The sequence below is a fragment of the Molothrus aeneus genome, chromosome 3 (genome assembly GCF_037042795.1).
Source record: "Molothrus aeneus isolate 106 chromosome 3, BPBGC_Maene_1.0, whole genome shotgun sequence".
NCBI lineage: Eukaryota > Metazoa > Chordata > Aves > Passeriformes > Icteridae > Molothrus > Molothrus aeneus.
The window spans coordinates 1,540,781-1,553,269 of record NC_089648.1 but is presented as its reverse complement, the minus strand read 5'-3'; the positions used below and the strand labels follow the sequence as shown (position 1 = coordinate 1,553,269).

The 12,489-nt window shown below is 46.6% G+C and overlaps 1 protein-coding gene across 3 annotated transcripts in view; it reads left to right on the top strand.

The window, feature by feature from the left end:
- Positions 1-1,615: 1,615 nt before the first annotated feature.
- The window catches only part of PLCB1 (phospholipase C beta 1), a 328,677-nt gene continuing 317,803 nt past the window's right edge, over positions 1,616-12,489 (top strand). Inside the window, exons 1-2 of one of the 3 annotated variants that reach the window (XM_066546018.1) lie at positions 1,616-1,916; positions 12,024-12,101. In XM_066546018.1, the coding sequence (XP_066402115.1) occupies positions 1,818-1,916; positions 12,024-12,101 (177 nt within the window). In that variant the 5' untranslated portion in view covers positions 1,616-1,817. The remainder of the gene's footprint in view (positions 1,917-12,023; positions 12,102-12,489) is intronic. The other 2 variants (XM_066546017.1, XM_066546016.1) reach the window with 2 other exon arrangements.

Here is a 12,489-nt window from a genome sequence, read left to right as displayed (position 1 = left end):
GTCCGCTGCATGCACGGGCTATGGTGAAGGAGCAGGTCACCTCCCACTAAAGGCAATCAAAAGCCTTTCATTGAAGGGGGAGAATGTGGAAAAGGCCCAGAGGAAAGGCTTTAGCAACTCTTTACAGTAAGAGCAAATCAGCAGTCCAATATGCCAGTTTTGTGGCTTTTTAATTAAAAAACCAGAACAAACATCTCCACACTCAGATTGAAGAAAAAAATACTTAGTTCTCTTTTGAAATATCATTTCTCCAAAGTAAGTTAAAAATACATTCAAAGACATTTTTTTCTGTGCAATTTGCTTTGTCTATAGCAGAAGTTTGGCCTGGTGCCCCTAAATACCAAGGGTCAGTTGGAAACCCCTACAGAGAAATTAGCAATCTCATGTGCTGTGTTATCTGATGCTTTATCTCTGTGATTGCACAGGGGCTCTCACAGAGAGGAGGTCATTGGTGGAGCACTTTTTTCTTCAAACACATTTTCCTTAAAACCTCTGGATTCTGAACTTTGCTGGTTGAGAGGATGTTTTTCCATCTTTATGCCTTCGGAGTTGAGTATACCTAAAACTGAATTAAGGTCACATTCCTTTGTTCTGAGGAAGCCTCTTCATCTTACGAGATCAAAAAGCTGTGGTAAAGGCAGTTTCTGTGTATTTAAAGTACGAAGCTTTGGGAATTGTTTGTGCCACTCTTTCAATTAAAAGTTGCTCCTCTTTTGGCATCACTGTGCAGGCTCAGCACTGTCCTTCTCTTTTGCCACAACTGTTCCCTCAAAGCTGAGAAGTTTCACTCAACAGGAGGGAGAACTTCTGTGTTGAAGGTGGCAGAACAGCTGCCCAGGGAGGCTGTGGGGTCTCCCTGTCTGGAGGCATCGCAAACCCACCTGGACACGTTTTTGTTTCCCCTGCCTTGGGTGATCTCCACAGGTCCATGGTGAGATTCAGCGCTCCTGCCGCATCTCTCAGCGGGCCGAGACGCAGGCACAGTCATCCTCGCTCCCTTGCTGGGCATTTTGGAGCGGTACCGGAGCCTCACCAGTGCTTTCCGCGGAGGGAGGTGGGTGCCTCTCCCATTCCCAGCGTGTCCCGGCCGGGGGAACAGCGCTGGTCGGGAGGCACCGGGCGGTGCCGGCGGCCGGGGCTGTGCTGTGCAGGAGGCACCGGGCGGTGCTGGCGGCCGGGGCTGTGCTGTGCAGGAGGCACCGGGAGGTGCCGGCGGCCGGGGCTGTGCTGTGCAGGAGGCACCGGGAGGTGCCGGCGGCCGGGGCTGTGCTGGTCGGGAGGCACCGGGCGGTGCCGGCGGCCGGGGCTGTGCTGTGCGGGAGGCACCGGGCGGTGCCGGCGGCCGGGGCTGTGCTGTGCGGGAGGCACCGGGCGGTGCCGGCGGCCGGGGCTGTGCTGTGCGGGAGGCACCGGGCGGTGCCGGCGGCCGGGAGGTGGCGCCGCGGCGCCGCCGGCGCTGCCCTGGGCGCGGGGGAACCTCGGGGGCCGAGCCTGGCGGGAGGAGGAGCGGCGAGGCGGGGAGGGAGGGAGCGGAGCGGGCAGCGCCGCGGCTCCGTGCCCTGCGTGCGTGCGTGTGTGTGCGAGCAGCGGGCGGGCCGGCGGTATATAGAGGATGTGCCGCCGCATGGCTCGCCCCGGCCGCTGCCGCGCCAGCTCCTTGGGCCAGCGCCAGTGAAGCCGCTCGCCCTCGCCGCCTCCCTGCCCGCTGCCGCCGCCTCTGCCGGCCTCCCTGCCGGGTTTCCGGCGTCCCTCCTGCCTCGGCCGCCTGCCGCGGCTCCTCCGCGCCGGGGCACAGCGAGCGCGTCCATGCGGTGCAGATGGCCGGGGCACAGCCAGGGGTGCACGCTCTGCAGCTCAAGCCCGTCTGCGTCTCCGAAACCCTCAAGAAAGGCGTCAAATTCGTCAAGTGGGACGATGTGAGTAGCCCTGCCCTTCCCCCGGCGGGGCACGGCGGGGTTTGCGGGGCGATGGGGCCGGAGGGCTGCGGGCCCTGCCCCGCTCGGTGCGGGGCGGCCACGGAGGTGTCCCCTGCCCCGCCGAGGGGTTGAACGGGCGGCTGAACGCCGGGCAAACTTTGTGCGAGGGCTGTCCTGTGGAATTGCGCTGGGCTGGCTCCTTTCGGGAGCGCCTTCCTCTGCCGCCTCCCGCGTTTCGGTGTGCGTGTTGCCACCTCTGTCCCCGTAACAGAGTTGTTTCAGCCTGCTCTCTCTCGTTCCACCTCCCGTCTCCTCCTCCCAGCCTCTCCTTTTCCTTCTGGCTCCTGCTCCTCGCGCTGTCTCGCTCGTTCTGGTGGAGTTGTCAAGCCCTGATGCTTTCTCCCAGTTCGGGTACCCTTGGGCACCTTAGTTCCTTTTCTTCCTTGGCTCCTTAGGGCATGAGGCTGGCCTCACCATCACGTCTGCTTTCCCTTCACTGCTCGCTGCCTCCCAGCCCTTTACATTTATATAGCCTCACCTAGGAAAGGAGCGTGGTTTCCACCTCACCTTTGGTAGAGCAGCTGGGATCTCTTGCTTGGCACGCTGGCTATGCCCGGGACACTTTGGGAGCAAAGGAGAGCTAAACGGCAGAGTTGTCATTTTTCAAAGCCTGCCGAGGAGGAGAGCAGGACGAGTCCTGCGCTGGCTCTTGCTCCGGCAGTCCAGCGCTGGCTGTTTGTGTCTCAGCTGTGCACGGAGGAGCAGGTGCCCCACAAAGTCTGAGAGTGCTGTCTGGGGCCACAGAGACTCGAGCCGAGGCAGAGAAATTGTTGGGAGAGAAGACAGGCAGTCTGAATGTCAGGAGAAGTGTTGAGAATTAGTTGTTTCAGAGCTCTTGTGTGTTTGCTGTGAGCTTGGCTGTGCTCAAGACATCCACAGCAACAACTGGAGGGACGGCAGCGAGGGAGAAGGAGCAGCTCGTGTGTAACTTGGCTTGTTATATCTCGCTCTTTTGTCGCTGCTTTCAGCCTGTCCAGCAGCCAAACGTGTGAGCCTGACCCCTGTAAACCTGTGATAAACACTCTCAAGGAGAAAGAGAACATCAGAAACCAAACAACTTGTGGTGTGAAGTTTTGTTTACAGTAATAAGCGAACACATTTTTGAAAGGCTCAGGAAACTGACCTTGTCTGCGTACCAAACAGTGGCTTTGATACAGGTTCTGCATGTTCAGGAACTAGGCTTGAATGAGAAAACGTTTTCTTTGCTTGACATTTTCCTTAGGGTAGGAAAAGGCAACCTTGTCATTTGCAGTTATTGTTTTATTTTTGGTAAGTTACCAAGGAATTTCCGCGTGTGTACGCAGAGGTCGAGCTAAAGACTGAGTCTCCAGACTGAAAGCCCAAGCCATCAGCCAACACTCTAAGTTATTAGAGTGCTATTTCCCAAATTGTAGTTTCTATAGGTAGCATTAAAAGATGAATAGTTGTTCTCCATGCATAATGGATATTCACCTGCTTGCTAAAGGCTGGTTGGTAAAAAGATTTTCAATTGTAAACCTGAAGGCTGCACTGATAAAACATGGCTAAATTCTGGAGAAATACCTGTGTTTTGGGTTAAAGATGCTACTCAGCAGTCAACAGGTGTTACCTGGAGCGTGTGGCTGAGTTGGGTCCTGTTGTGTTTAGTGAGTGCTTTCACTGGCAGCCCTGTGAAAATTGATGCTTTTTTAGGCACACTGTGATGAACATTTCTGGCATTAACTCATTGTTGACTGTGCATTGTGTGTATATCTGCACGTTTCCCACCCCGCAGCCCTCCTGTCTTGCAGCCCTCCTGAGTGTTCTCAGCAGTAGAAGCCCCACAAAATCCAAGGTTTCAAGGGAGGGGAGTCTCCTCTGGCTCGCACACCGATGTTTGTTATGCACCATTTCTTCTCACTGTGAGTGGGAGTTCAGTTCTTCCATGCCTGTGCACTGGGGCAGACTCCATCCTCTCCTTGTTCCCTTCCCTGCTGTTTTGGGTTGCAGTTTAAAGATGGTCCTACTGACTTTGCTTTGCGTTTCACAAAGCAGAAGTGGTTGTTGTGAATTCTTACCACTTGTACCAAGTTTCAGCCCAAAGCAAAGTTTTCCTAGCTGAGCTTTAAACCGTGAAGAATTTTTAAATGGGAATGCTGGGAGCATTTAAACAAGAGTGTGAGAGGTGTTGAAGGAATTCTGTGTTGAGTAGCATCACTCCAGGTTACAGACAGGTGGGTGGAAGGCATGGAATCCCATCTCCTCTGCACACCCTCTTCACTTTCAAAATTGAGAAAGCATTAGGATCAATTAAAAAGCTCTGGCTTTGCAAGACAAGTCACTTTCATGCCTTGGGATCGGATGTAACACTGCTCCCCCCCATGTAATGCCTGGTACACTATTCACAAATTCCATTTGGGATCAGGGTGTGAAGCACTGAAGTCAAACAGTTCATTGTTGTCCTGTAACTTTGCTTCTCCTCACGCTGTTGGTGTTGTATTCTGTAACAGTATTCCAGGTCAGAAAGCAAATTTCAGAATGGTCTCTTCTCGTGGTGTGTAGTTTTGGATTCACAAGGCACTGAGCAGAAATAGCTGTTCTTGGAATCTGTCAAAGATAAACGTGGCTGGTTGCTTTGGTCTTTTTTTGTGGCTGTGTCCATGTGTGTGCCTGAGTCAGACAATAGTTGGCTGAGCTGCCCCAAGTTGTTTCTTGAGCTGGGCCTCTGTAGCTGCTTCTCCCTGAGCCTCCTGGCTGCTGCCCTGGCTTTGAACAGCCGTGCCCTTGTATTCCTGGAGAGAACTGGCTGGCAGGGGGAAGGACTGGCTGCATCCCCTCTGCTGTGCTCACAGCAGCTCTTCCTGATCAGAGTTTCCAGGGGGTTAATAAATAAATGTAATTAAGTTCACAGGTGAAACTGTTTTGGTAAGAGTTTAGGCTTAATGTAGCAGAATGTGTTGCTAGGCTGAGAAGGGTAAGGAAACTTGAGTATAAAGAGCAACTTCTCCCAGGAATTATCTGTCCTGAGGGCAGAATCTGCCCTGGCTGATTCTTTCCTTGTTTTTCTCTGGCCTATAGTGGGAACAAGATAGACATAACTGAGTCTTTAAGTAGCTCAACAGCCAGAGCACAGCTGAGCTGATATTTTCTGAGAGCTGTAATTGGCACACTCTAGCAAGCTAATATGATGGTGTAGGTTCAAAAATAGGTTTGTTGTCATTTCTTGCTTTAAAGCCTTTCTTATCTTCCCTAGTGATAGTATGTACTTTGCATAAAGATTTTGACTGATCTCTCTGTGGCTCACACTATTTACTTTCACTTTTAAGTGAAGTGTATTGCTAAGGTGAATTCTACCTAAACTGAGGGCCAGGATTGCAATTTTCTGGCCACATCTTTTTTTTTCCCTAAGCACTGGATTACTGCAGCAAACCTGACTGGAGGCATTGCTTAGTGGCTGCAGAACTTCCCCAGGTGAGCAGCAAAATAGAACCCCGGGTCTTTTAAGGTTTTTAATGCCTTTCTCTTAGAGCACTTTGTCTTAATAAAGCATTTTTAAGCTCAGAGTGAATGCTCTGGAGATTTGCAGGCTTCTTTCTCTGTTTAGCATGTTTTAAAGAAGACTATCAAGAGTATGCCCTTTAACCTTACAAGTAAACATAACATCAGAGCATCTTTGTTATGGATAAGCTGAGATGAAACAAATAAACAACTTGGAATTTTTCAGAAGTTACTTAAAATAACTCTTTTCCCCCCTGCCTTTTTTTGTTTGTTTTTAAACTGTGCACAAGCCTGCCACTCCAGTACATTAGTGAGCACATGAAAAATGAGAAACCATTGTTCTGTGTGTATAAAACTAAAACAATAAGCTGAAGAGTTTATTTTTTTTGTGAGCGCTTTCAGTCTGGAGTGAAGAGGTCAAGTCCGGCATTCCAGAGGTTTTGTTGTTTCTTCTTTGTTGCTAATCTTTATGTAGTAAACAAGTATCAGCTCTGGGCTGTTTAAAAAGTATTTTATCTGAATGCGTGCAAGTTGTGGTTTTGGTCTTTTGCAACAGAGGAAAATGAATTTACAATTTCTAAGAGTTAATATTTAGTGAATTGGAAAGCCTGAATTTGGTTGCTCTGTTGGAAAGCTCTTTATAACTTCAGTGTGGGAGGGAAATAAGATTTGGATTTGCTGCAGATGGGTTAAATGCCTGCCTGGGAAGGTCTGATGTTCAAGTCATTGATGACATCTCTGTCAGTGGAGTTTGGGAGCCCTTTGGAGTGCTGGTGGATACACGGGAAAGTGAAAACCAGAAAACAGCTCCTCAGTAAGTGAACGTTCTTTGGGAGAGGGAAGTTAACTGTGGCTTTGGTTGTGCACTGTGTGCTTTCCTCACTTCAGTGTTTGAATGCTCAGGACTCTTTTGGTTTTTTTAACCAAACTTGGAGTGATATAGTTAACACACAATTAACTCTTGCAGTCTATTTCTAACTGTGCAGTCTTTGATCTATTAGAAAGTAAATGCTTCATAAGCACTTTTTAATTTATTTTCACAAGGCCCATTAAATTAAAAAATTTTCCAGTTTCCAGTTATTCTGTTGTAGATCCAAAAAGAGACCAACATTAAAATCTCCTAATTTTTTTATCTGTGATTCGATACCTTGGACCTAATTTTCAGCCTGCAGTGCCACACTGTTAGGTGTTCAGAATGCCTCCCCAGTGGTTTTGGATGAATTTGAGCTCAGCATCTCTGAAAATGAGAAAATGACATGTGGAAATGTAATCCAGTGTTCTCTCAAAATCAGAAGGCAGCATTTATGCTGATGAGCAGACTGGTTTAAATTATTTTCTCAGCATCACACAAGAACTCTGTGGCCATGGTGAAAATCTTCCTGGTTGGCATTTCACTGCCTTTGCTCTAAAGTTCTCCCTTTATTCTCTGTTTCTTGAGTGTTTAGCTTGCAGCATTTAGGGGATCAAGCAAACAAACGCAGTAAGAGGCTCATGAGCTTGAGAGTGAGGATATCCTGAGAGATGGGGTGGGGTAGGACAGATTTCTGAGAAATCCCATTTGAGGCAGATCTTCGAAACTTGCAGTGTTTGAGCAGCAGAATGGTGATGGCACCCCAGGACAGAAATCATCAAAGTTTCACCAGGGTTTAACAACTCTGATTGTGAAGGATATCTTCTTGCATGTTCCTGTTGAGCAAGTGGAATTTCATTTTACACTTCTAAGATCAATTCCAGTTTGGTTTGGTTTTGTCCTTGCCCCAGAGGGAAGGTGACTCGTGTCTCTTTGTTCTTTGAAGCCTGTGGCAGCTTTGGTTCCTCTGCCCTCAGGGAAAGAGGGCATTTTGACCCTTCCCCAGTATTTCAGGGGCTCACTGCAGATGGGGTGGGAACTTTGTTCCTTTCACTGCAGTTCAGCCTGAGGAATTGCTGAGTTCTGACTGTCTGGTGATCCTGTTTAGTCCCGGTGTGAGTACACTCAGGGTATTTTGGAATTCTCAGGTGTCTGCTGAGCCCCTGTGCAAACTGGAGTTCTGCTCTCCCTTCTCCCTTGCTCCTTCTCTGCTTCCCCCAGGCCTGGAATCCCCCTGGCTTGTGGGGTGGCAGGAGAACTCTTCTTAGGGGCTGTCCCCAGGTCTGACACCTTTGCTCAGCCAGATTTTAGGCCCTTTGGCCAAAGTGAAAGAAATGTTCAAGACTATTTTGCCTCTGCCAGAAAGAGTCCATATTCTTAGCTTGGTGTTTCTGCAGTTTGGCAGAAATTTTCCAGAAGATTCATGCAAGTGAAATAATGATGTGTAAAAGTTTTCAGGTTATATTTGGACATGTTGAGTGTCTCTGAAAATCTGAGGCAAACCCAGGAAAGAGCAGCCAGCCTTAATAAGGCAGTGTCATGAGTCCCATCTGTCAGAAGAGCTGAGGACAGAGGCTGCTCTGCTTTTCTTTGGAGAATCTGTTGATGTGAATTTTGACTGCAGCTGTTTCTAAGAAACATCATCATTGTCTATATGTGGTTTATTAAAACACGAGCTCTTCTGGCTCGTGGTCATGGGATAAAAGCCTCCACCTTGTGCACAGCCAGGCCATGGTGGTGCTGTCATAAATAGGGTCAGGAAGGAGCTAAACCCCAGCTTTCACCTCTTCACTAATTATCTTTGTGTGATCATCTTTACTGGTCAGTAGCAGGGGAATGGGGGTGGCACTTTCTGCTCACTGGTGTTACAGGTAGGGCCCCACTCTTAAAACCAGACCTTGAAGCAGCCATTTAATTGTGGGTTTGTCCATTGATCCTCTGTGCTTGTGCTCTGCTGTGCCTGGCTGGTGAGGATCACAGAGTTCCTGGTGGCACTTTCTGGGCATAAAAGTGGAAACCTCTTTGTTTCAAAGTATAAAACACTGAATATTGCTAATGCAGGCTCTGAGGTTGAGCAGCCAATTAGGAGGCAACTTAATGGAGTAAGTAGAGAGCAGCCACAAAACTCCTTTGAGGCTGTGGGACTGGAGGAGAGTAGAGAATTGGCCCTAAGTCAGCAAAGAGAGAGGTGGAGGACTTCTAAAGGTGAAATTAAAAGCCCTTTAAAAATGATTCTCTGTAGCTGAGGCTGTGTGATAGACAGCACTGGGACAGCCAGGTTAGGGCCGCTTTTCCCAGGAATTGGCAGGGGCAGTCTCTGGTCCACCAGGGCACCGCTTGGCATGAGCGCCCAGGGGTGGCATTTAACCATCTGATAACCCACAGGCACTGGCAGCACTGATGGGACACTCTCCCTTTCTCTTGGCCCTCTACCCCCTCTGGTCACAGCTGGTTTTTGCCTTGCTCACCTCATCCTGCACCTTTTTTATGTACCTGGAATTGCCCCAGGAGCCTGGCCTGCTGCTCAAGGGGCTGCTTTGTTAATATCCAGAGGGATGGATATAGGATATAGGCTACTCTCCTACCACACATTTAGATTTCCAAACCCTTCAGCTTCTGAGATGGGCAACACACTTGTTTTTTTTTTCTGTTTTATTCTCACTTTTGCATCTGAGTGGGTTAGGGGAGATATGAGTGTCTGCCCCTGATTTGTTTGTCCTTGAAGTTTTGTTAGTTATTTTAATTTTCCTCCTCCTCTGTTGTGTTCTGTCCATAACCCTTCTGTTCAGAGTTGTGTATGGTTGGTCAGTCTGTTCAGGAGAGTTATGAGGTCAGCTCTTTGGGTGAGGAAATCGAATTAATGGACTTCAGGATGCTCATAAATGACTGCAGGTGTGTCCTATGGGTCATAAACCACAGCCATTCCCTTACCAGTGCAATAATATTTGTAAATAAACGCACCAGACAGTTGTTGCTTGGAACAAATATCCATTTCAGAGCCTTGAACTGCTGCTGTTCTTGAATGTATATTGCAGAAGGTTTTTGCAGGAGTCCTTTTGATTGTTTCCTGCCTATGCAGAGTGGGATAACAGCAAGAGACCTGTCCCAGGTGGCAGAGGACTCTGCTTTGCCCTGGAGTGGGTGGAAGGACTTGCAGAGCTGCCTCCCAAGGTTTATTTCCATGCCTCCACACCCAGACCTGAGCGTGGCATTTGATGTCAGGGCTTTACAAGGGTGTATTCACTATAATTCACTTGCAGAACATATAAAGCATGGTGCACATGGCTTTTATTGCTGCTGCTGGCTGCATGGAGGAGTTCCTGAGGCACTTCCAGCACAAATACTTGTGCAAAGTTCTTCTCAGATCCTCGTGTTCATCAGCACGTTAATTGTGCTGTGACTGATGTCAGAGTTAATTAAAAAAACAGCCAAACAAAAACCTCAGCACAACCCAACAGCTTTCTGGAGCAGAAATTCCCAGAGTAGGACTCAGCCTCTCATGATCAAGTTTCCTTTAGGCCACTGATAGATATTGAAGGTTCTTCCCCCTCATCCTCTGCTTTGAGCCTGATTTTGGTCAGCATTTTACACATGTACAGGAGCTGTGTGTCATCAAACACACTTTGGTTTGAAATGAAGGAGCAGCAGAATTAGTTCATCCTAGGCAGAATTGCTTTGTGTCTGCTTCCCACCACTTCCTTCCCTTTCCCCCCAAAGTTCCTTGGACCTCATCCAAAGGCAGGAGGACACTTGGTCTTTATCTTTCCTCATTTTATGTTTTCATGCACATTTATGACACAATGAAATAAGCAAAAAAAGAGTTATGTCTCCAGAAAAGGGATTTTTTTTTCCTCTTTTGAATAGTGGAGGTCTAAGAACCCTTTTTTAGGTTCTTGTGGATACAGATTCCTTCAGGGTCTGATATATTTTAAACCCAAATTTGCATGTTGCTTCAAACAGTACCCAGCTCTCAGGTGTACAGGATGTTAAAAACTGGGGAGAAATGGAGGGGAAATGAGATTCTGCAAATTCTGCATGTCTCTTCTCTTAGGGAAGGGCAGAGTTTTAATGGTCAGTGACAGAGCTTTGGGCCCACCTGGGACATTCCTGTTTTATTTGTGTTTTATTTGTGTTTTATTTGTGTTTTATTTGTGTTTTATTTGTGTTTTATTTGTGTTTTATTTGTGTTTTATTTGTGTTTTATTTGTGTTTTATTTGTGTTTTATTTGTGTTTTATTTGTGTTTTATTTGTGTTTTATTTGTGTTTTATTTGTGTTTTATTTGTGTTTTATTTGTGTTTTATTTGTGTTTTATTTGTGTTTTATTTGTGTTTTATTTGTGTTTTATTTGTGTTTTATTTGTGTTTATACTCCACCCTGAAATATGTTGAATTTAAACTGAAATATTGGATTGGATTTAAACTTGAACCTTTTACAGCCCCTTTTTTTCCTCAAAGCCATGTGGACTGACCTCACACATTTCTGTTCTGGAAATAGGTGAATGCTAAAGCTGTAAAATACCTGTAGCACCTCAACAGAAATAGAAATCCTTTCTGAGGAGGAACTGTGTGTTTAGCCTGGCTTTCTGGGGAGCTGAGGCTTAGGCAATTTTTCTGTATTTTTGTCTTTTTTTCTGTGTTTTTCTTTTTTTTTTTTGGTATTATTCTGTATTAGTTTTTTTTCTATTATTCTGTAATTCTGCAATTTTTCTGTATTATTCTGTACTTTTTCCCTTCTGTGCCCCTTCCATAACTCCTGAACTGAGTTTGAAAAATGGGTAGAGGTCTTGAGACAGCAGTGTCTTTATGGATGCCATAGAAAATAGAAGAGAAAGAGGAGGAATCCTGTTAGGAGCAGGCTGCAGTGGGGTCAGGTATTGCTGGGCAGCCTGATATGAGGGATGGGATGAGCTCCCAGCTCTGGAAAAGGTTTGGGTTGGAGCTGTGGCTCCTGGGTCAGGCTTTGCTGTCATCCAGAAGACAGGAATTTTATTTAACCAGGCTGCCCTGCTCAGTGTGCTAAGAAATGGGCCTGGTTTTAAGTGACCTGAGCTGTGGATGTTACCAGACTAGACAGCTTTTCAAACAGTTTGAAAGTCAGGTGGAATACAGATATATTCCCATTACTAAAATATTCATGGTCTGATTAAAAAAAAAAAAAAATAATCTTAATGGAATGTTACTGACAAAAATCTTAAGGCAAGGAATGCTATTGTGTTTTCTAGGCCAATTCAGCCTTTGTAAAAGTTTTATAGGTAATATATATATTTATATATTTTATATAGATAAAATATATAAGTATCTATATATTTTATAGATAAAATATATAGATAAAAATGGTAAAAAATTTATAGCTATTTAGTGTTGCTATGTGAAGGTGAAGTCAGGTCAAGGTGGGCAGTGGACACCTGGCTGTGATGTTTTACTGGGTGGGCTCTGGTTTGACATCCAGGGTGTTTTGCCTGTCGAACTTCACCCACTTACAGCTTTTTTTGGGTTAACTCCACGTGTTGACAAGCCTGCAGTTGTTAGGTGCTGCCTCCACAGGAATGGAAATACATTATGTCAGAAAAATGGAGATGAGGCAGGTGATACTAAATTCTTTCAGTGCCATCTTGCTAGTGATACCTTCAGGGTAATTCCTGGATGTTGCAATTCATTAGCACGGATGGCAAAGCAGCTTGTGCATAATTATGTGTTCTGTGTGCTGACATGGATTTCTTGTTTGTCCTTTCTCTGCCAGGACTCCACTGTTGTGACTCCAATTATCCTCAGAACAGACCCACAGGGATTTTTCTTCTACTGGACAGATCAAAATAAGGTAAGAGAAAAGCTTCCAGCTCCAGAATGGTTCTTCTTTTTCTCTGTGGTGTGATGTGCAGTCCTGGCACAGCAGACAAGTGTTTTAGAATATATAGAAAATAAGTGTTAGCACCCTGAGCACCTGGGTGCAGCTTGTTTGGTACCCAGGTTTGTATACAAAATATACAGAAAATGAGTGTTGCAGTTGGTGTTGTAGAACACTGTATCCAAACTGGGAATTGAGTGAGTTTCTCCTCGTTACAGAGGTGAATTTTCAAGCACTTATCAAGTAAGTGCTTGTGCTGGCCCCCTGCTGAAAATGGTGTTGAACTTGGTAGTGCTTGAGCTTTGGCCTTGCATGAGTGTCTGCCACAAAACCCCAATGTGTGCTTGTAGTGTTCTGGCTG